The sequence below is a fragment of the Arvicanthis niloticus genome, chromosome 2 (genome assembly GCF_011762505.2).
Source record: "Arvicanthis niloticus isolate mArvNil1 chromosome 2, mArvNil1.pat.X, whole genome shotgun sequence".
NCBI lineage: Eukaryota > Metazoa > Chordata > Mammalia > Rodentia > Muridae > Arvicanthis > Arvicanthis niloticus.
In genome coordinates, this window is record NC_047659.1 from 77,171,421 (window position 1) to 77,195,464 (window position 24,044).

At 42.3% G+C, this 24,044-nt stretch overlaps 1 protein-coding gene and 1 pseudogene across 1 annotated transcript; one reads left to right on the forward strand and one right to left on the reverse strand.

Moving 5' to 3' along the window:
- On the reverse strand, nucleotides 1–23,087 carry Depdc7 (DEP domain containing 7). Its single transcript, XM_034493699.2, has 9 exons — nucleotides 22,918–23,087; nucleotides 10,597–10,987; nucleotides 6,248–6,375; nucleotides 5,294–5,483; nucleotides 2,815–3,026; nucleotides 1,408–1,550; nucleotides 1,139–1,264; nucleotides 975–1,053; nucleotides 1–313 (listed from the first exon to the last, which is right to left on the reverse strand). The coding sequence occupies exons 1-9, from the start codon at nucleotides 22,988–22,990 to the stop codon at nucleotides 120–122; spliced, it is 1,536 nt and encodes a 511-aa protein (XP_034349590.1). The 5' UTR covers nucleotides 22,991–23,087; the 3' UTR covers nucleotides 1–119.
- On the forward strand, nucleotides 17,144–17,651 carry LOC117702599 (ubiquitin-like FUBI-ribosomal protein eS30 fusion protein pseudogene; annotated as a pseudogene).
- Nucleotides 23,088–24,044: the final 957 nt, after the last annotated feature.

The following is a 24,044-nucleotide window of genomic DNA, read 5'->3' on the forward strand; positions in this document are numbered from 1 at the left end:
TGGGTATAAAAATTTTTATTAAGTACAACTTCATATTTACACATCCAAGCTTAAAATTTCTTTAGGCTGCACAATTTGCCCTTAAAATACAAGTGCACATACACATAGACATTAGAAACTCAGACTCCAAAATACTCAATGAAGATGTCTGGATGGCTCTTTTGGAATTGGCCTAGCAGTTTCTTCTTCTCTTTGGCAGAGAGTTTTGAATCCTCATCAATAGTCTTTAGTAAGCTCAACAGTTGGTCTTTGGTTTTCTTCTTTATATTGCTAGAATACTCACTTTCATCAATTCTCTGGCAATAAATATAGCCTTAAGATTTAAAAGCAGAAACTTCCAGTTAATGACTTTATTCTTCATAGTTAGCTAGAAAAATAATGCAGTAGTTTCCTTTTTATTTTCCTTTGACATTCTATAAAATGCATTAGAGAAGATAAAGATAACCTTGATCAAGTGGTTTTAACCTAGCCTATGAGATGGCTCACGGGGAAAGGCATTGCCTTGAAACCTGATGACCTGAGGTCAATCCTCCGAACCTGAGGGTGGAAGCAGAAACTCAACTCATGAAAGTTATCCTCTGACCTTCACGCATGTGTGTGTGCAAACACACACACACACACACACACACACACACACGGGTATTAAATAAGAAATCTGAGTTTTATAGATTTTAAAACAGACAAGAAAAATAACCTGAAAGTTGTTGTAACCCAGGAAATACTCTGCTAAGCCTAGAAAATTGAGGGGAATGTTTCAAATTATTTAGTTGAAACTCATTGTAAGAAAATAATATCAAATCAGCATTCTAGACTGGTCTCCAACATCTGTAATCCCGGCATTTGAAAGTCAGAGGCCTGAGGAGCAGGACTTCAAGGTATCTTTGGCTACATAGCCATGATCAGCCTGAGCTACAATGAGATCTTGACTTAAAAAAAAAAAAAAAAAGACCATTCAGATAACATTCTTAAATTACCTGTGTCTTTATTAGGATCTCTTCCTTTTTGTATGGCCAGAAGCTTAACACTAACAATTTTATGTAGAGTTCCGGGAATCTTAGGAAGAAGGTACATAGGACATTATTCAAGTGCATTTTAATCTGTTACAAATAATCACAATTAATTACTTTCAGAGTCTTACCTTGAAAACATCTTTTTGGTGATCTATTAAGAAGAGTACAAGAAGATCAGTTTTGCCTTTGGATAAGTTTTTATTGTTGATGATAGCTTTTGAGAATACCCTTTTCACTACCATCCGATTGTCACTCTGTAAGAATAAACACACACCTCATGCTACATATTTGAAAGGCTAAGTTTAGTACTAAAGGGATATCACATATGAATCTGCCATCCACTGTAGCATACTGGATGTTAACTCACTGAATACAGTTAACATTTAAACAGACTTACTTCTTCCTGTAATTTAAATTCAGAAGGATCTGCCGCAACAGCCATGAAGTAAAGCAGTCTTCTAAACTCTTCCCTATTTTGGGAATCCAGGAGCTTCAGAAACAGCTGAGTAGCTTCTAAAGCTATTTCGGTCTTCCCATTTACTTTAGCCAGAAGAAAAAAAAAATGCTTAATTGACCAAATATGACTATATTATAATGAACAAAACTCATTACACTTTACATTAAGTAGCACACTTCCTCAAAGTTGTTTCCAAAAGCAAAAACAAAAAGTGGGAACAAAAACAGGAGCAATTCAACTTTCCACGCATGTGCCACCGCATGCATACATGTATGTGCATACACACTGACAAATAAGAGCAATTTAAATGTTCTCAAATCAACAATGGATGCCACAGGCCCTTGTCATACATTGTCTTAGGATGTTAAATCTAACTCTTGACATAAATTCCTACTTTGCTTCTCAAACATATTTTGAGCATGTACTATGTATATAATGCTTTTAACTGTACCTGAGAAAAATAGAATGGGTTCTCTGAAACTCCCAATTTGTTTTCAAAATCCACGTAAAACAGTGTGCCCGTGGATCAGAAAGAGCAGAGTATTGTCCTTTTGAAGGGGCTACAGGGTCATGCTGAACTCTTCTAAAGCAGACAACTGCCACTCCTGCCTAAGCTTACATTGAATGACAGCAGTGTTTTGAGGCAGCCAAAGTTCCTACCTAACTTTGGAGTTACTATGGTCTTATAGTGAATCCTAGATGTGTTAAAAAAAAAAAAATACACACACACACACACACACACACACAATATATATATATATATTTTATAGACTAATCCAGATCCCCTCCCAAATTTTCAGACTACTATTTTGGTTCATTTTGAAGACAATTATGTAGTGACAATTTTGGAATTTTGGTTTCTTTAAAAACACAGAAGTATTATAAGAATGTGTTTTCCTTTTAATCCCAGGTGTGGGATATATCCCAGGTGTGGGATATATCCCAGGTGTGGGATATATCCCAGGTGTGGGATGTGGGGCTGCCTTGGACTATCCACAGCAGCTGACTATGATTTGCCTCGTCGTCCTCTAGCAGAGGCAAGGTTTTTCCAGCTGCAGATAGTTTTTGCGATTGTGTGACATTTGGAATTCTGGGAACTTAACAGATGCTAGGGCCTCTAGAGAGAGTGGGTAGTTGTTGGTTATTTAGGGAGGTTTGTGTTTTGTTAGTAGTGGTGGTCAAAAAAGAAACAAAAGGAAAGAAATTAGATTTATTGTTAGGGGATGAAAGGGGTGGGGTAATAAAGAGTGGGAGAAAGAAGAACTCACAGAGTAGCGAAGACCAGCTACACAAGTAACTGTTTTTCTATAACTGGTGAACTCTGGTGTCCAGTAGGCGCTAACTTACCCAGGAGCTCTGCTATTCCATTATGAACATCATGCATGTGGTTTAACAGAGGCTCCCTCGTACTATAATATTTGCCAATGGCATCAAACAGAAGTTCCTTCAGCAAGTCTGTTCTGTCTGGTGGCTCAGGAAAATTCCTGCTTATGTCCACAACCATCTGGTCAGGAAGATACTCCAAGCAGTCAATGGCTGCAGAGATCCATTCATCTTCCCTAGAGCAAGGGAGAAGAGGGTTATCTTGAAAAACAAGAAGAACAAATAAACACATAGAGTATTGAATTCCTTGATTATTCACATTTGCTACTAGGATAAAAATTTCCACATTTAAAGACAGTAGAATCATTCACCACATATCTAAATTGACTATGACAGGTTAAAGAAAGTAGGTACACTGCATTTTCCTTTGTGTAAAAATATCATTTTACTACATTAAGGATGTGAAAGTCACCAAAACTAAAATTTGACCTCAAATTCTCCCTAGTGCTAGGATTAGGAATGTGTGATATCGCTCACACCTGGTTTCAGACCTGACTCTTTTTTTTTTTTGAGACAGAGTTTCTCTGTGTAGCCCTGGCTTTCCTGGAACTCACTCTGTAGAGCAGGCTAGCCTCGAACTCAGAAATCCACCTGCCTCTGCCTCCCAAGTGCTGGGATTAAAGGTGTGCGCCACCACTGCCCGGCTCAGACCTGACTCTTAAAGCTGTAATTCTACCATATAATGTTGCTAACTTCAGAGTCACGGGTATGGTCTATTACCTCTAGCTTTAGCTAGGACAGAACAGAATAAGATAAAAGATAATATTTTGTTTGTTTTTAGAGACAAGGTAACATTTCAAAATAATCAAATCAAGAGGTAAAATGTTCCTTGGGAGATTTGTGTTGGTCTCTTATAGCCCAGGCTGGCCTTCAATCAGAATGTAGGTAAGGATGACTGAACTTGATTCTCCTGAGTGCTTTGGTTATAAGCATTTACTACCATATTAGCAGCTGTTGGAGAATAAACCCAGGGCTTCATAAGTGAGAAGCAAACACTACCAACTAGCTATATGCCCAGCCAGAAAACTCTGTATCTCAACAATCTGTTAGATGTCGTCTAGCGCCATAGATGCTACAAAAAAATAAAGTTAGGTATCTTTACATTTGTTATACATCCTTTACTACCATAGACAGCTAGGGTTTATAAAAAGATGAAGCTAGGGATCTTTAAGGTCATTTTTAACACAATTCTGAATATTAAGGGAACTATAAAAATATTGCCACATTACATTGTAGAAATGTAAACATGTAGAATGAGCTTCCTATTATAAAAGCAGAACTTAACAGCTAGCATGTTAAATGTCACATAAGGCTTTAAAGAAACTTTTACATAAGGCTTTAAATTTTAAAGACATTTTTATTCTATTTTATTTTTATTTTAATTCTGTTCTGAGAGACAGGGTCTCTCTATATATCCCTGGCTGGCCTAGAACTCAGAGATCTGCCTCTGCCTCTCTAGTGCTGGCATTAAAGTTGTATAGCACCACCATACCTAGCTTTTTATGCTATCTGTTGGCATTCAACTGTTCATATCAACAATGTGTTGAAACAGAGCTAGGAAGACAAAAGTTGTACTTCTTATATATACACTTACACCTCCTTAACTGGACTGGAACACTGCCTACTGAGGCAAAATAAACATTAAATCAACTGGAATCACAGAAGCTATTAGCCTTTAATAACTTTACTTAGGAGAAGAATATATCAAGTTATGGCTCTTCCTTAAGCTAAAAATGTCTGCTTTTGATACTATAAGACTTCAAAACTTTAAGATTTATATTCAAGCTAGGCAGGAGTACGTGCCTTTAATTCTAGCACTTGAGAGGCAAGTGGATCTCTTAAGAGTTCGAGGCTAGCCTGGTCTACAAAGCAAGTTAGTTCCAGGACAGCCAGGGCTACATAGAGAAACCTTGTCTCAACAAAACAACAACAAATTTATATTCATAATGATAGGTGGAGGAGAAAGGTTCAACTTTACAGTACTTTAGGATAACTAGTAAATTAGAAAATAACTAAAAGTTTGTCAAGTTTGTTCATTTTAAGTCTGTGGGGAATCTTAGAGGTGACACACGCATGTGTCACATGTACCCTCACATGCTGTTTTGGGTTTTGTTGTTGTTTTGTTTTTGAGACATATTCTCAGTGTGTATGAGACCTTGGCTGGCCTCAAACTCACAGAGATCTGCCTGCCTCTGTCTCCCAAGTGTTGACATTCTGAGTACAGGGTCTCATGTAGCCCAAGCTGGTCTCAAACTAGCTGTGTAGCTGAAGGTAACCTAAAGTGCTCAGCCCTCTGCCTCTAGCTCCTAGGCTCTGGGGTAAAAGGTGTTGTGCCATAACACCTAATTTAATCAATGCCCGGCTTGAACCCAGAGCTTTGTGTGCACTGGGCAAGCACTCTAACTCACAAGCATACTGAAATAATTATATTATTTGCACATACTGAGAGTCACCATAGGCCCTGAGAACTTCTCGATCCAGATAGTTACTGGTGTTGACCATATCAGGCTGTCTCTTAGATGAAGGGGCTTTAGGTACAACCTCTTGCTGTTTGAGTAAGGAGTCAAGAAATGGAAGGTCGACAAGTTGTAGCAGCCGTCCAATCGTCTCCTCTTGCCATACTTCACTGATAACTACACAAGAGAAAGGCAAAGTGGGAAGTAGAAATTAGTAGCTATTCCATGCTCACTGCAGCATCTGTCTAGGTAGGCCTAACTACTAAATCTGTGGCAGACAGGGGGTATACTAGGCCACTCTTACTCATGGGCTGCTTTCTTACAACAAGACAATCCAAGATTTGTTTAAAGTGTAGGAGAGAAGGCTCTGGACAAGAGGAATTCTTGTCATTCTTTGTACCATATAAAGCAATATGCCAGAGATAAGCGATCAAGCCGTATAACATGTTAATAAGGACTTTAGAAGAAAGAATGGCTCATTCAATCTCAAAACTCATTTGAAACTATTGGCTGCAAAGTATTCCACACAGGCTTTCCACACAAGCAGGATGGGGGAGGGAGAGCAGAAATCAAAATCAGGCTGTATTCCAGAGCCACAAGGAAGAACATAAGAATTCTGTTAATACTTTAAATATGATTTTCAGCTGTTCATGTAACCTAGGAAATCTTAGGAAAGGAAACATCTTAGAGCATACATTAAGGAAGAATCTGCATGCAAAACATTTCAGACTTGAAGCCCTGCCAGCTGATGGACAAAAGTCAGTGTTCAAGAGTTGTAACACTGATGTGTTGTTCAGGATAATAGACTTCTGTTGAAGCACAACATAAACAGCCTTAACACACAGCACAGCCTTTCTCTGCTTGAATATGAAGATTCAAATAAAAGCTGGGAGGAAATGTCTACTGGGTCTCCCACTTCTCCCCAGGCATCATTAGCTTACCTTGTGGAGACAGCCTGTTAGAGATATGTATGTGAGGGGAGTTGGCCGGCTTTAGACTCAGGTTTTCCCACAGGTCCTCCAAACTGTCTGACTTGATATCAGATGGATTAAACGATGTATCTGAGTACCTAAAAGCATGTCCACGATAATGATGAAGTATTAGAGAGCTGCAGTGTCTATGGAACTCAGGTATCAAAACCAAAACACAACAGATGAAAATTACGAGTGGAATAAAATACTTTTTCAAGAGTCTCTTATTCAACCCAAAAACACTCTCTCTACTCGCTCGTTTGAGTCAGGATCTCTTGTATTGGCAAGCTGATCTCAAACTCACTATGTAGCTGAAGCCAGCCCTGAACTCCTGGTTCTCTGGGCTCTACACCCCAGGTCCAAGGATTATAGGTAGATGCCACTACACCCTGCTCTAAAATACAAATAGTCTAAATAGAATCTCCTGTGACCCTTTATTTATTTAAAATTGTATCACCAATTTTAAAACATAATAAAACTGAGCTAGGCCTGGTGGTAAAACTTCTCATTCTAGTCCCTCAGGAGGCAAAGGAAAGAGAACTTTGAATTTACTAAGAGCCTGGCTTGTTATCTACAGCAAGTTATGGGCCAGCTTGGGCTCTACAGTAAGATTCTGTCTCAAAACAAACACCAAAACCAAAAATCCTGGAATTGTTGGTCTTTTTTATTTTAATCCTAGTTAGTATGAGCATTCCTTTGTCATAGAAACATTAATATGCTCCATTATCAAATATAATTGAAGATCCTAACAGCATTGTACCATATTTATGTATTAAATGTTCTTTCTAAAATTCCAGTTACAAACTTTTTGTCTCCAGAATTTCAAGCAAAGCATGAAGATGTGTTTGAAGGAAGGTGGAGCATGTTCTAGGTTATCCTCTTATTTCCTTTGGTTGTGTCTAGAGAGGTACATTTCATTGAGAGACTTTTAGGGGTCCCCACATTCTGTCCTTCTGGACTCTCTCTCTCCCCCACAGTGAGTGCAGCCTCACCTACCCAGCCAGCAACATTGTTCCCTAGTTCTCACTGACCACTGAGCACCATTTCCAGCCCAAATGACCTTCCTAAAACACAACCCCATCCTTTCCTGAATGTCTTTTGTGGCCTTCCCAACATGACCAAGACCCAAGTTTTTTACCATTCCAGATTACTGGCACAGTGGCATGTGGGGAGCCGATAGAAGGCAGCTATCATCCTTGCAGCCATCTTGAGCCATATACCCTGATAAGAGACTTGTTTACAACAGCGTTTAACAGCTGAGCACACTCTGATAACATCTTCTTTTAGATACTCAGGATTTTCCCTTGGGTGTGTGAGACTTAAAGGTGTGATTTAGAGCCAAGACTTAAGGTCATGACTTAAAGGCGTGACTTAAAGGCATGGCTTAGAAGTGAGACATATAAAAGGCAAGAGGCAGACAGAAGAAATTATTATTAAGTATTAGGCACTTGGAGTAGGCACTTGAGACTCTATACAGGCAACTTGGAATTAGACACTTGAGACTTGGAAAGAGAACTAGGAATTAGACACTTGTACTTGGATGAAACTCGAGACTAGAACTTGGAACTTGGAGGCACCAGGGTCTAGGAACTAGGGACTAGGAACTCAAGACTTGGGACTGCTTCCTTTACTCTTGCAATTTTAGAGTCTGCTGCAGAGGAGTGGCTGAATCCTGGAGGTTGGAATACGTTAGTGAGAGCAGTTCTTAGTGGTGGTGACCATCTAATTTGGAAATCAAAGTATCATGAGAATTGTAAAGAAACAGCTAGGAGAAACATTCAGGCAGGCAATGGTTGGTCCTTTGATGCTTTAGTAGGAGAAGGGCAATTTGCTTCTAGTGATAACCCGATGCAATATGACCCAGGCTTATTCGCTCAAATTCAAAATGCAGCCATAAAGGCTTGGCACAAACTCCCAGCAAAGGGAAACCCTGGTGCATCCTTAACAGCAGTCAGACAAGGACCTGATAAACGATTTTCTGATTTTGTTCATCAATTAATAACAACAGCAGGGAGGATTTTTGGTAATGCAGAGGCAGATGTAGATTATGTGAAACAACTTGCATATGAAAATGCCAATCCTGCCTGCCAAGCGGCCATTAGACCCTACAGGAAAAAGACAGACCTTACAGGCTATATCAGACTCTGTTCTGACATAGGTCCCTCCTACCAACAGGGCTTAGCTATGGCAGCTGCCATGCAAGGACAATCAGTAAGAGATTTTTTGGCAAGTAGAAACCAAAAGGCCTGTTTTAAATGTGGCAACCCTAGACGCTTTGCAAGAGATTGCAAGGCAGAAAGTGAGTTAACCCAGAGACAGCCCAGAAAACAGCCTGGGTTCTGCCCACTTTGCAAACGTGGAAGGCATTGGGCTAGTGAATGTGGGTTCAAAAGAGACACACAAGGAAATACCCTTTCCCATAATCAGGGAAACGGGAACAGGGGCCAGCTCCAGGCCCCGAACCAACACAAGCCAAAACAGGCTTATGGAGCAGTCAGTTTTATACCAGCAAACACCAATCCCTTTCTGAACTTAGTTGAGCAACACCAGGAAGCGCAGGACTAGACCTCAGTTCTGCCACCTACACAGTATTAACCCCAGAAATGGGACCTGAGGCCTTACCCACCGAAGTGGCTTTATCAGATTCACAATCTAACTTGGATCAGGCCATAAAGGCTCATGAGTTATATCACCTTAATTCTAAAACTTTAAAAATTATGTTTAAAATTATCAGAGAACGCCGGGTGGCGCATGCCTTTAATCCCAGCACTTGGGAGGCAGAGACAGGTGGATTTCTGAGTTCGAGGCCAGCCTGGTCTACAGAGTGAGTTCGAGGCCAGCCAGGACTACACAGAGAAACCCTGTCTTCATGTGTTACACTTTTACCAGTTCTTCATTTGGGCATAAATCCAAAGGGACTGATACCAAACAGTCTCTGGCAAATGGATGTTACTCATTATAATGAATTTGGCAAGCAAAAATATATACATGTATGTGTAGATACATGACAGTGGTTTCATTTATGTGACATTACAATCTGGAGAAACAAGCAAGCATGTGATCACTCATATGCTTGCTACAATTGCTGTATTGGGTGTACCTAAACAGATAAAGACTGACAATGGCCCAGGTTATACAAGCTCCAGTTTCCACCAGTTCTGTGAAAAATTGGGAATACTACATAAAACAGGTATTCCATATAATCCACAGGGCATAGGCATGGTAGAAAGGGTGCATCGAACCATTAAATGTCAATTTGAAAAAATTAAAAAATTGGGAATGGTGCCCTACCAAGGGATCCCCCAGAAATATCCTTCATCATACACTCTTTATTTTAAATTTTTAACTTTGGATTTTGAAGGAAAATCCGCTGCAGATAGATTCTGGCATCCTGATACCAAAAAGAATTTTGCAACAGTCCTCCGGAAAGACCCATTAACTGGAACCTGGAACGGGCCAGATCCAGTGCTTATCTGGGGAAGAGGTTCTGCCTACATATATTCCCAAACTGCAGATTCCACACGTTGGCTGCCAGAGAGACTGATTAAACAAATAGACAATAACAAATCCAGGGAGGAGAAACCCCCTGAGAAGCGTATTTTTTCTTTGCAGGAAACGTGAAGATGCTTTTCAATTGCCTTCAAACTGGAACAGATCAACCAGCAAACCTGACTTGGGAAGTCCTCAACATCACCACCCGTACCTCCAGGGTGGATCTATTGGACTCTTTGTTCCCCAACTTATGACCAAGACCCAAGTTCTTTACCATTCCAGACCAGTGGCACAGTGGCACACACCTGTGTCCCAGCTTCTCGGGGCTGGGTAGAAGAATGGCTTGAGTTTAGGAATTCAGGAATGCCTGAGCCATACAGGAAGGACTTGTCTCAAGATTAAAAACAAGAACCCTACAAACCAAAATCACCGAAACCCTTGAACATGTCACATGAAGCTGTGAGTACTGTCAGTCTCTCACTTCTCATACTCCAGAGCCACCACGTTCCAGATTCCAGTGATACTCTGGAGCTGGGTGTCTCTCTGCCCATTCTTCTTCTGTTCTCACCCCTCCTTGATAGGAATTTCCAAACATTTTTTTACAGTTACTATAACTTGAGGCAAAGTTTGTTGACTGTTTGACTGTTTTTGCAAAATATAAGTATGAACAAATGAAGTCTAGGATATATCTGGTACATTACCAACATTTTAGTATATTAAATTTATCAGGATTTAGATTTTAGCCAAAATTATCATTTACAATCTTTTTTTAAAAAGCATAAAAAATTCTGCTACTACACCCATGACTACCTAATGCCAGGACTCACCTGGAAGGTGAGTGCACTTTGTTCTCGTGGCCTAATCGGCTGTCTTGATTAGGTATTGTTGTGAATCTATAAAGGCTGCAACTGCTATCTTCAAATGTAGGCTTTTTGTCTTTTCCAAAGACTCTGGTTTGAACGGCTTCAAATACTTTGTAGTCCATAAGTGCTTGACACAGTCTCACCACTTTGGCCCGAGGAATATCGACATCACCAAAGAATCGATTCTGTGTTAAGTGTGAGCAGATGACATCCACAGCCTCCGAGCCGACAAAGCAGTCATTGTGCCGTTTTAAGTGATGCCTTCGTTTCTTCACTTCCACCTGGGTTTGAAGGGTATTTATAATGCTGCTCCACACATAAGTGGCTCCAAACGGCTTCTGGGCTACACTGAAACCTAAACGAGAGAGGAACTGTGCATTAGCACTTTTGTTCATTTAATGAGGTCTAAGCAACTCCTAGAGAGAAGAGAAATTAGAAGGGCATATTATTGAAATATTGTTATTGGTGGCAATTTATTTAAAAATTTAGTGCCTGCTATATACTAAGTGTTGTCCTATGTGGTAGACACGGAAGTGAACAAAATCTGTTCTCATATTTAAAGACACTATGGGCAGATCCAAACAATATGCATTTCAATTAGTGCTGAAAAGAAAACAGCTGCTGGGCATGGCGGCTCACCCGTGACTAGCACTCAGAAGGCTGAGGAAGAGGATCAATAGTGAGACTCACAGATAAACAGACACACACATGGGCTGGGGTAGAGAGGCAGCAACAGCTGAGTAAGAGAATGCTATTTCATTAGTGTGTGTGTGTGTGTGTGTGTGTGTGTGTGTGTGTGTGTGTGTGACACATGTGTCACAGCATGTCAAAGGATAACTTGCAGAAATATGCTCTCTCCTTCCACCATGTGGGTGTTGGAGATCAAATTTAGACTGCTGGGCTTGGCAGCTGTGTCTCTACTGCTGATGTACATCTACATCTTGATGGCCTGAGAATACTTTTTACTTTACGTGTATGAGTGTTTTGCCTATGTGTATGTATGTGCACCACAGACTGTCTAGTGCCTGAGGAGGCCAGAAGAGGGTGTTGATTCTTTGGAACTGGAGTTATAGGTTATTCTCAGCTGCATGTGGGTACAGGGAATTGAACCTAGGTTCTCTTGAAAGAGTAGCCAGTGTTTATAGCTACTGAGCCATCTCCATCCCCTGAGAATGTTGCTTTGTTTGTTGGTATTTTTGAGACAGGGTCTCACTATGTACTATTGCTAGCTGTCCTGGAACTCTATAGACAAGGCTGGCCTCAAACTCAGAAACCCACCTGCCTGAGTGCCACAATTAAAGCATGTGCCACCACCAGCTGGCTGAGAATGCTATTTTAAATGCAATGCCAGGAAAGACTTTTCTAGGGTTGGAGATGTAGCTCAGTGGTAGAATGTTTGCCTAGCAAGTGAAAGACCCTGGGTTCAGTCCCAGCCCTGGAGACACAGAATCACAAAGGCCAAAAAATGAAAAATCCACAGAAACTAGGAATCATTTTTCCAATAGTTATATCTAAATAGGGACTTGAGTAAAACCAGGAAGCAAGCTGTACAGACAACACTAGGGGAAAAAATAGAGAAGAGAAAATCTAAAGGCCCAGGGGTATGCACTCTGCTAGAACAGGCCAGTAAAACCAGAGTGGCATGAGGGAGCTGCAGTAGGAAGTGAGATCAAGGAGGGGTGGGTAGATCATCCAGCTACATATAAGATTATCCAATTATCCAGTCATCAACAGCTCACCTACGAGGCAGATACCATCTCAAATTTGAGATACAAAGTGGATTCATGCCACTTCCAAGCACACTGAAATCCTCCTGGAATTGACTCATTGTCACGCATTCGCGCATGCGCATGCTCTCACACACTCTCACACACACACACACACACACACACACACACACACACACACACACTGCTTCCTGTTTTGCAAGCTTCTAACTTAAATACTTAGTAAGCAGGGTAAAGCAATAGGAGTTTATTAACTATAGCAAAACACAGGGTGAACACAGAAACAAAGCAAGATTTTTACCTAACACATGCACATAGGAAGGGCAAATGAGCCCTGGAGACATTTCAGTCAGGCTGGTGAGATGGCTCAGTGGGTAAGGACAGTTGCTGCCAAATATGATGAGCTGAGTTCAATACCCAGACCAATATGGTGGAATGGGAAAACGGACTCCCCAAAGCTGTCCCCTGACTTCCATGCTCATGCTTTACAGGCATACACACACGATTTAACATTTTTTTTAAATATAAATGAAAAAAATTTCCAAGCCAGCAAGATGACTCAGCAGGTAAAAAGGTTCTTCCCCTAGCCTGACAACTGTGTTCAGTTCCCAGAACTCACTTGTTACAGGGACAGAACTGACCCACATACAAAGTAAATTAAATTTGAGAAAATTTCCCATATTTTTCCTTAAATAAAAATGATTTTTTGGCAAAAATACACAGAAGAAAAGGAAAACTAAAGGGAAAGAAAATGGGCCTTCAGTTTTACCAAGCTGAAGGAACTGAACCTAGCGACTTAATCATATGCTCAGAGGCTCTGTGTCTTGCTCTCCCCTCTCCCTCTACCCTTCTTTACATAGTCAGTGTATGCTCTCTTACAAGCTTCTCAATGTCCTTTGAAAATTCAGCAGTCTTAAGCCCCTGCTTTTGTTAAAGAAACTGCTTCATTTATATGGATTCTCTTGTCAGAGAAGCAGAAAAGTTACTACTTCCTTTCAGAGTCTAAAAGTAAGGAATGTGGAGACTGACCATTAAAGGAACCACTGCCTGAAAGGAAGGAATTTTTAAAAAGTGTGTGTGTGTGTGTGTGTGTGTGTGTGTGTGTGTGTGTGTATGTGTGTATGCTAGCACGCAGAGGCAGGTATGGGATGCCCAGCTTGCTCCTTGTGTGCTGAAATCCAAAGTCAAGTCCTGATTGTACAGCAAGCGCTCCTACTGCTAGGTCATCTTTCCAGCCCCTCTCTTCCTACATTTTTAGCTCCTAAAGAACATCAGAACTCAGTTAAGTTTTTTTTACAAAAACATTTTGTGTGTGGGCATGAGCATGCCAAGGCATGTGTATAGAGGGAGAAGGACCACTTACTAAATTCACTTGGTTCTCTTTCCAACACGTGCCTCCTGAGCTGGAACTCAGGCGTCAGGCTGGGGGCAAGCACTTTTCCTGGCTGAGCCATCTCACCTACCTTAAAGCTCATTTTAGAGCAATGGAGACAGAATTACTTTTCTGTTGTTTTTCTTTTGCACTGGGGATTGAACTGAGTACTGTGGTATATGCCCAGCATATGCTTTGCCATTAAAGCTATCCTCTAAACCATGAATCTTAAATTCATCATCTGAGATCTACCTTCAGTACTCAAGTATAAGGAGTACACTGAATACTACACTAGATTATTTCACAGCATAATTTTATAACTGCTAGCAACTTAAAAATTAAAAATCACTGTAAAAATTAATAGCACACATATAAAGCCCTCTGTTGTTTGTTGATTTTCAATACCAAAAGATAAGTAGTTTATTACTTATTATTTTGCTAGTTCAAAATGATCAGTGAGATTGTTTTAAATTTTAATAGTACTTTAAGAATGAAGATAACTGGGTGTGGTGGTGCACACCTTTAATCCCAGCACTCTGGAAACAGAGGCAGGTGGATCTATGTGAGTTGGAGGCCAGCCTGGTCTACAGAGTGAGACTCTGTCTTTAAAAAAAAACAAAAACAAAAACAAAAATTAAGGTAATTCTTAATGTAGTGGAAACCAGGAGAAGTAACTGTTGTAGCCTTAGAAATACTAGGTAAGCAGTTTCAAGACTCAAATACTGAAGAATGTGAGAAACAGTAAACTAAACTACTAAAGTCTGGTGATTGCTGTGAGGAAAGCCAGAGTCCTTACTGGGGGATCTTAGATTTGGTATCCAGGACTCAGGGTGAGCTGCACTAACCCAGTGTGTGTGTGTGTGCTTTGTTTTTTGAGAGAGAGTTTCTCTGTATAACCCTGGCTGTCCTGGGTGGACACGCTGTAGACAGGCTGGCCTTGAACTCACAGATATCTACCTGCCTCTGCTTCCTGGGTGCTGGGATTAAAAGCATGTGCCACCACTGCCCTGCTTGAGACAGTGTCTTAATGTAGCCCAGGCTGGCCTGGCTCTGTGTAGTAGCTTGGCCTTGAATTGATGATCCTCCTGCCTCTACTTGAGTTCTGAGATTGCAGGTGGGCTTCAAATTCCCATTTTATCACTATCAGTAATACCTAACATTTGAGTATATACAGCATGGCGAACTATGTCTTCTCTAATTTAACCAGACACATGGCTCTGTGAAAATAGTTAATAATCACCTTTTTTCCCCCCCAGGAAATTGAGGTTCAGTGTGTTAAACTTGCCCTGGGTTACACAGACAGTAATTAAATACTGGCTTTTCCTAATACTTACATATGTTTTATGGTTAGTTACTAGGTGGTAGGAATATAGCTCAATTGGCAGAGTGCTTGCCTAGCATGTTTGATACCCAGCACTTGGTGGTGCAGGTCGATGTCCAAAGCTCTTTAAGATTATGTTCTAAAGCAGTGGTTCTCAGCCTCCCTTTAATACAGTTCTTCGTGTTGTGGTGATTCCTAGCCATAAAATTATTTTGGTTGCTGCCTCATAACTGTAATTTTGCTACTGTTATGAATCATAATGTAAATATTTTGAGACAGTTTGCCAAAGGGAGACAGTTTCACAAGTTGAGAACTGCTATTCTAAACAGAAGCTCCTTAAGACTGAGGAAGTAAACAACTCAAAGCCTTAGGAAGTTCCTGAAACTGATGGACACACTTCCCAAGGCTATATAAGCACTAGGGACTCCTGAGGAGGTAGAGACCATCTAAGCTAGGTTAAGTGTGCAGTGAACTCCAGGTTTCCAGCTTGCACAAGCTGGGGTGGCTTCTGGGTTCGCAGCTCCTTTAAGGGACCCTTCTCCTGTGCGCCTGATAGATGCACTGGTGTCACGCAAGTCTGTCAGCCCACACACTCTCAAGATCGTCTTTGACAATGCAGAAAGTTTAAGGACAACCTGGGCTATGTGAGACTCTATCTCAGGAGAATCCAGTTAAAAGATACAAGACTAGAATTCATCTTTCCTTGGAGATTCTGATAAAGTAAAACAATGAAAGAACCAAGAGATCAGAAGAAACAAATTCAACAGTTCTAAGATTTATGAATTATCCCCCAAAGTATTTATAAACTCATGGAAGCCAGTACTCCTAAAATAAAGTAGAATACTGTGAATTCTGTAATATATACTACACATAGAAGCAAAACAGAAAAATAAGACAGCACACCTGGAGATACCCGATTGTCTTTCTCATACGTGGAAACAGACTTTAAGATCAGCAATTTTCTTTAGTCTCAATGTATTGCCAAGGCTGGCCCAGTACTCCTGGGTTCAAGTGGCACTGTTCTCACACCCAGCTGGGATAGTGACATGTTAAAGATACAAAGTTATGTTAAAGATACAAAGTTAAAACACTTGAGCCACAAAGTACATGAATCCTGAAAGGTGAGGCAAAGTCACCAATTCTAACCAAAGGATGGTGGCGGGGGGGGGGGGGGGGGGGGGGGGCAGACAGCCCAAACAGCCTGGGAAAAGCTAATGCTTACATAGGAACTAAGTAAGCAGCAATGAATAAACGTCCCTGTATTAGCTTGCTACTAAAACGTGGGAAATCAGGCCGCTTTACAGGTTGGATAAGACTGTAAGACAGATTAAAGAACAGGTTAGAGCAGGGCAGTCAGCACCTGTGTGCTACATCATGTTTCCAGAGTCCTCCAGGCATGATAAAAGCCAGCCCTTTCAGGTCCCTCTGTTCTCACTGACCATTACTTCCCAAGCTCCGCATTGCATTCTGAGGCATTTCCCCTCAAGCCTCACCGCCCACGGACCCAAAGCTCAAGTTCACACAGATACAGCAATCCATAATGTGCAGGGACCTGACGAGTCAGTGTGTCAAAACTCATCTATCCTATCACCCATTCAGACCTGAAAAGAATGTTAGCCAAATAAAACTGACTTGCTGTAATTTCTAGACAGAATTCAAGAAACCAAAGAGTGCAGAATGATTTTTTCTAAGTTGGACAGTCACAACTGAAGCTTCAGAGAGTCCTCCAGCCTCACTAGCATGTGAGCTGGACAACTTGTGAAAATTCTGTATCTTCTTTCTTTTTTGGGGGGGGGGGAGTGTTCGAGACAGGGTTTCTCTGTGTAGTCCTGGCTGTCCTGGAACTCACTCTGTAGACCAGGCTGGCCTCAAACTCAGAAATCCACCTGCCTCTGCCTCCCAAGTGCTGGGATTAAAGGTGGCACACCACTTCCCGGCTGAAAATTCTCTATCTTGAAGCTAAGGATTGTGACTACCCTTAATCCTAGCCCTCAGTAGGCAGAGGCAGAGGCAGAGGCAGGGGCAGGCCAATCTAAGTTCCAGGCCAGCCAGAACTGCAGTGAGACCCTCTCTCAAAAATAAATAAATAGCTCTTTCTTGACTCCATCTTCGCTGGGTAGGCGTTCGCGGGTTAGTAGCCAACATGCAGCTCTTTGTCCGCGCCCAGGAACTACACAACCTCGAGGTGACCAGCCAGGAGACGGTCGCCCAGATCAAAGCTCATGTGGCCTCACTGGAAGGCACTGCCCCTGAAGGTCAAGTCATGCTTCTGGCAGGCTCGACACTGGAGGATGAGGCCACCCTAGGCCAGTGTGGTGTAGAGGCCCTGACCACTCTGGAAGTAGCAGGCCGCATGCTGGGAGGTAAAGTTCATGGTTCCCTAGTTCATGCTGGAAAAGTGAGGGGTCAGACTCCCAAGGTGGCCAAACAGGAAAAGAAGAAGAAAACAGGCCAGGCCAAGAGGCAGATGCAGTACAACCGACGCTTTGTCAACGTTGTGCCCACCTTTGGCAAGAAGAAGGGCCCCAGTGCTAATTCTTAAGTCCTGTTGTGACCCTGCCACGTAATAATGCCACTTTGCCCAGGAAAATAAATAAATAAATAAACAAACAAACTCACTCTTCATCTTGAAGCTACTCCCTTTGGCCAGTGGTGTTCTAAACACCATGACTGTGTTAAGAGCACTGACTGCTCTTGCAGAGGAGATGGGTTTGAGTTGTAGCAACTACATGGCCGCTCACAAGTATAACTCCAACTCCAGGGGAGGGACCTCACACTTTTTTCCAACTTCCACACACACATGATGCAGACTTATGTGCAAGTAAAACAACCATACATATAAAATAAAAATCAATTTAAATATTTATTTAAGACATCATGAGCAAAAGAATCCAAGAATCTAGGACTAAGCTTCAGCAGGTCTGGTTAAGAGATTTCATCTCTGTATCCTGGTTCTTTCACCAACTACTACAGCAGTTGAATAATAGTTAAGCTTGGTCTCAGGTCTACACTGCTAATTATAAGAATTTAAACACTGAAATTGCTCTTGCTTCGTTGAGATATAAGCACTGAATATCAAACAGAATGATGGATCTATAGGAAAGAAAACATAGGAAGACTCGATCTCTTAACATTCTGGTCTCATTTTTTGGTTCAGTTTTTGTTGTTTTTAATGACACTGCCTTATGACCCAGCTTGGCCTCAAACTGCAGCAGGCTTGAATTCATGATCTCCTTCCCTCTACCTCAGGAGGTGCAGGCATCAACTACCATGCCTGGGTTGCATGTCCTAAACGACAGAGTGGACCTAGTCTACTGAACATTTTTTATTTGCTTGAAAACAATAGTTTGAAAAGCAAAAATCACTTTTCACAAATAGGAATTCTAGCCCCAAAAGTTTATTAACAATATTATATTTTCAAGATAATTCCAAACTTTAGTCGTTTATTTGAAATACTGATCATTACCATGAAGTTATTAACCAATAATAATTCCTTTAAAGCCAACTCATAAATCAGCCATGGTAGGACAACACATTTACTCAGATTACAAGGGACACACAGGGTCAACCAGGAAAACAGCAGTTCACCTGTACTGAGAAAGCCGAGTCAGGGAAGCAACTCTAACCATTGCAAGTGCCTACAAGTACATCAGCATATTCTGTAGCCAGACTGCGACAGGAGGGTAGCATGCACGCACAACTCCTGAAAACATGCTACTTCATTCATTTGCTCTTAAAATGGTCTCACTATGCAGCTCTGGCTGGCCTGAAACTCACCATATAGGCCAGGCTGGTCTTTAGTGTACAGAGATCTGCCTGCCTTTGGGCTTTCAAGTCCTGTGATTAAAGGTATGTGTTACCAAGCATGAAATGATATTTTCATTCTACAACTTTTAAAAAGTCATTTAAATAACTCATTTTCCCCCTACAAAACTTTAAGAAACAGAGCTAGTGCATAGTTTTCAAGTTTCCTTACAGTTATAGAGTTTAAATAACTTAGCAGCTTTGTAAGCCATCTCAATATTGCTTTAAGACAGGTTAATGAACATTCGTTAGTTGAAGATTATTGCTAACTACTAGAAAAACATTTGTAAAGGTTAACCCAATGGTTCTCAGTGGATCGTTTTACAGCCTCATCAGATCTGTCAGGGGACATTTTTTATTTATCACAATGGGAAGGTAGGGGCTATTGACATCTAGAAATGCTGAAAGTCCCACAGTGCACAGGACGGCTCCCACAGCAGACAGTGTCCACAGTGCCTGGATTAAGGACGCCTGGGCTAATGAAACACGGTTCGGGTGTGGGGGCTTGTGCTAAGGCATGCAGATTAAAACAGACGGATGTGGGAATTCCACAGACCTGTGTTTCACTCTTGGATCCCAACTTTTATTAATAAAATCCAACCTCTGGCAAACTACCTAAGTCTTCTGTGGCAATCATATGTTAGAAGTGTGGCTAACTGTGTATGACAACATGCAATGTCCAGCTAAAACCAGGGAGAAAACTATCAGTGTGTAGAGGAAGCCAAGGAGACATGACAACTGAACATGATGCAATTATCATGTCTTGCATAGAATCATTGAAGCGGAAATGGACAAAGAACACAACTAAAGAATCTTTCTGGTTAATAATCATCTATCAATATTTATTTGTTCATTCAGAAGGACTATACTCATGAAAGATACTCTTTCCATTTGGACAGTGATGAAATTCAGAAATATAGTCAAAGACCTTTCAAAGGATGAAAAGACAGAAAACCTAACAGAGGAGTTTGTTTTTTGTTTTTGTTTTTGTTTTGTTTTTTTGACAAAGTCTCACTATGTAGCCCTGGCCAGTCTTGATCTTAAGAGATCCATCTGCCTCTGCCTCCCTAGTGCTAAGATTAGAAGCATGCCCCACCATTAAATCATTTAGGATTTAAGAGAATTTTATTTATGGAATAGATTACAGTTCACTGAACATGGTGGTACAAACCTGTAATCTCAGCACACTCAGAAGGCTGAGGTAAACGAATGTCCAATGTGAGGTAAGCTTGAGCTACAGCAGAAAGTCCTGTCCTCATTCATAAACAAACAGCTGGGCAACTGGAGATGGCTCAGAAGTTAAGAATACTTGGACTCAGAGGACCTGAGTACAGGTGCCAGCATCCACATCTGGCAGTTCACAAGATCAGGTCCAGACACCCTCCTCTGGCCTCTGTGGCCATTTACTCTCACGTGGTATACATAAACTTACACATATATAAAAATAGTTCTTATAACCCACCACCCTGCCAAAAAAAAAAAAAAATCTGGGTGTATAATTCAGTGAAAGAACACTTGTCAGGTATGTATAAAGTTTTATTTTTATCTTATCAGGTTCATTCCATCCTTTTATGTGTGTAAGTGTTTGCCAGAATGTATGTCTGTGCGCCATAAGCACGGTGCCTACAAAGGCCAGGAGAGGGTGAACCCCAGGAGCTAGACTACAGAAAGTTGTAACCCCCTTTATGGGGGTGCTAAGAGTCTAACCTGAGTCCTCTGGAAGAGAAACCAGCACTCTTAACCACTGAGTCCTCTCTGCAGCCCCTCGATAGCAGTTCTAAAACCATTACTCAGGCTGGAGAGACACTCAGTGGTTAGAGCACTTGCTGCTCCTGCAGAGGAGCCAGTTTCAGTTCCTGACACCCACATGACGGCTACAATCATCTGTAACCCTATGTGTCTTCTGTCCATGGCACCAAGCACACACATGGTGCACATACATACATGCAGGCAAAACACTCATACATATAAAAACTGAAGTAAATTAATCTATAAATATTACTCAGAGATGTTCAGTAGACAATAGCTGAAACTTCATGAAGGCAGTAAATGTCAGAGGTTTATGGTACAGCTGGGAAGCTGAGGCCAAGTGGGAAACTTTCCGATACAACAGAAACAGACACTGCAACTTTTCCTGGATATAGCCTTTGACAGTCCAAAGTTTGTTTTTCTGTTTGGCACCAGAGAAAGGCTGACTCTGAGATGCCTCCATAAAGGCTGGCTGTAGGTACAAAATAAGTTTCTCCTGACAAGAATGATTTTAGCATTCGCTAAGAGAAGTATCTACAAAAGCAGGCACTGTGCCCTCCCCTGTTTTAATTCAGCAATTAATGAGAAAGCATATGGGAAGTATTCTGAGCTCCCTGGAAAAGTGACACCAGGCAAATTCAAAGACTTAGGTTACAGTATAAAGGGAGAACAAGATAACAAACCGCTTTCTAGTTGGTCTGTATTAATACAGGTGTCTTTCTTAAGTTCTGGATGAAGAATAACACAAACCCCTTTTTCTTCCTCATAAATCAGGTTCCAGCTTGTGCTTATAGCCATTGAAAGAGTTACTAATCCCTGGGAAAGGGGAACGTCCCAAACTGCTTGCCAGAGCACACAGAAAGGGAATAGCAAGGAACTAAAACCCAGGGCTCCCATTACCTCGATCAGGACTGTCACAAAGCAACTCGGGGTGGAAGAGGGGTAAATAAACAATTAGCAAATCGGAATCCCAGCTGCAAGAGCAGCTGGAGCCGGCAGCAGTCCCCTCAGCCCTGGGTGCCTAGTGCAGAGGACAGTAAGTCTTTTCCTTCATTGAGAATCTGCTAGCCACAGGTCAACGCTTCCCACTGTGAGTCATCTACCCAGTTGTAAAAATGTATTCCCTCTCGCCACCTAAAAACCTGTTCACAAATGCCCAAAGCCCAGAACTGACATTTCAGCTGTTAGTAAAGACTTTCATAGTTAAGTACATGAATTTGGGAATTCCATTTACCAGAGAGTGCCTAAAGCTACCAACAACAATTTCCAGTACCATCTCAAGTGATAAAGTGATCAGAGCCCATAGGTGAAAGCGGTATGTGGCCAGTTCTTATTTGCTGGGTTTTTTTTTTTTTTTTTTTTTTTTTTTTTTTTGAGACAGTCTCATTTTGTAACTGTTTGGTTTGGACCTTTCTGTGTAGCACTGACTTGGAACTCAGAGGCTTTGCCTCTGCCTCCCCAGTGACTAGGACTGAGGGCTTGCACCACTACAGCTGGACTATAGACCGTTTTATAATCTGTACCGGGAAGCACAAATGACAAGCAGTTCTCTAGCAAAATTCGTCATTAAGATCTTGGAGATTATGTGGAGCCTTGATTAGTAAATCAAACACAATAGCGGGGCCACTGAGATACACTCGGTCTGACCTAGAGGAAGGAATCACTGTTTCGCAAGTTGGCATTTTACAAATGAAAAGCTTTGGTAGAGAGCCAATTTCTCCAGAACTCTTCCCGCAGTTCCAGAAAGGGGGAAAGGTTGGCACCTTATCCAAACAAAGCCAAAAATCCCAAATCACCCTATCTGCAGAATTAGAGATAAGGTGGAGTCAGAATTTTAGAACAGATTATCTGATTCAGGTCAAAGATCTTACACCGGCCCTCAATGATTCAATACATTTGTCTCCCAAAGTCATGTAACAGAGCAGAGGTGGCGGGAGGAACAAATTCACTGAAACACTGCTTGTACCGAAAGTCTTAAATTTACACAATATATACTTCATCTTCCGAGTCTGGGGAGCCACCGACCTCTGATCCCACCATGCAACCAAAGAGTTCGTACTCCAGACGCTGGCCAGGAAACTATTCAAAATTCCGCGCTTGCCACAAGTCAGGCTGTGGAGCCTAACCCCGGGCCCCACTGCGAGCGAAGTTGGGTAAAGTTCCTAAAATGCCGAGCTCTGGCTGCGGCGGGGTGCGTGGCCCGCTGCCCACCCATGAGGAGAAAGCGGATCCTCGCGGCCGCGCAGCCCGCGGAGCGCACCGCCCGCCCACAGCCCGCGCCCGCCCCGCTCTGCCGCGGCCCTCCGACCCACCCGGAGGCCTCTGTGCCGGGCTGTGCAGAGCCGACAGGTTCAGCGCCGCCGCCTTCTCCCGAACCGTGGCCATGACAGCGGCCGGCTAGACTCTGAACTCCGCACTCGGCACCGCCGCCGCTACCGCTGCTCCGCAGACTACGCGCCCGCGCCGAAGCCTCGGGTTAACTCCCGTGGGGGCGGGGCTCCCGGCGGGCTCCGCCCCTGGCAATCACGTGTTTCACAGGCCTGCTCCGAGGCGGCCGTCGCCTCTGCGATCCAAGACGCCCCAGGCCGCTCGAGGCGGGCGGTGCCCAGGCAGAAAGTACTTGGCCAGGCGTGGCTTTTCCAGTGCTAGTCGGTACTAGCCCGAGGCTAGACCCGCTGCGTCCCAAGGTGTCCCTCCGGGGTCTGCCCTCGCCCCAGCCGGAGCCTTTATTGCTCCAGGTATCAGTGATCTCACCAGCGAGTATTTAAGACCAGGTTGGCTGGGCTTTTAATGAGGATTACCTGAGCCGACATTCAGCAATTCGTATTTGGACCATAAATGCTCCCAAGTGTGTCACGATAATAAATACTTGGAGTTTTTTCCATCCAGTCCCTCTAAAGAACAAACAAACCTTATCTAGCCTAAGAGAGCAATGTCTAGAGGTCAGAGGACCGCAACAACAAAGATCATGGGGCTGCCTGCCAAGGAAATCTGTGTTGATTCTAAATTAACCCTTGGTCTGGTGAGCACTGGGTATGCTGCGGGGAAGGAGAGCATGGAAGAGCAAACTGGAGGGGGAAGGAGAGGGGGTTGCTGCTGGAAGCGCTTCGGTTTCTTGGTGAGGTAGGGAAACCAGGGACCCAGTGCTGGGTTAAGTCCGCAAGGTTGAATGATGTTGGAGATTATTAACCCAGCTGACGGGATGCATGCCCATTCTCTCCCTTCTTTTGAAGAAAGTTAGGGTCTTAACTATATACCCTGGAGGTCCTAGAATTTGCTCTGTAGACTAGGCTAGCCACGAACTCAAAAATCTCTGGCAACCTCTATCTCCTGAGTGGGAATAAAGGCATGTGTTCACAACTGTTGCCCTTTCTATAGATTTCTACCTCTTTTTTGGGGGGGTTATAAAGAAGGAAGGGATATGCTTGGTGGAGGCGTG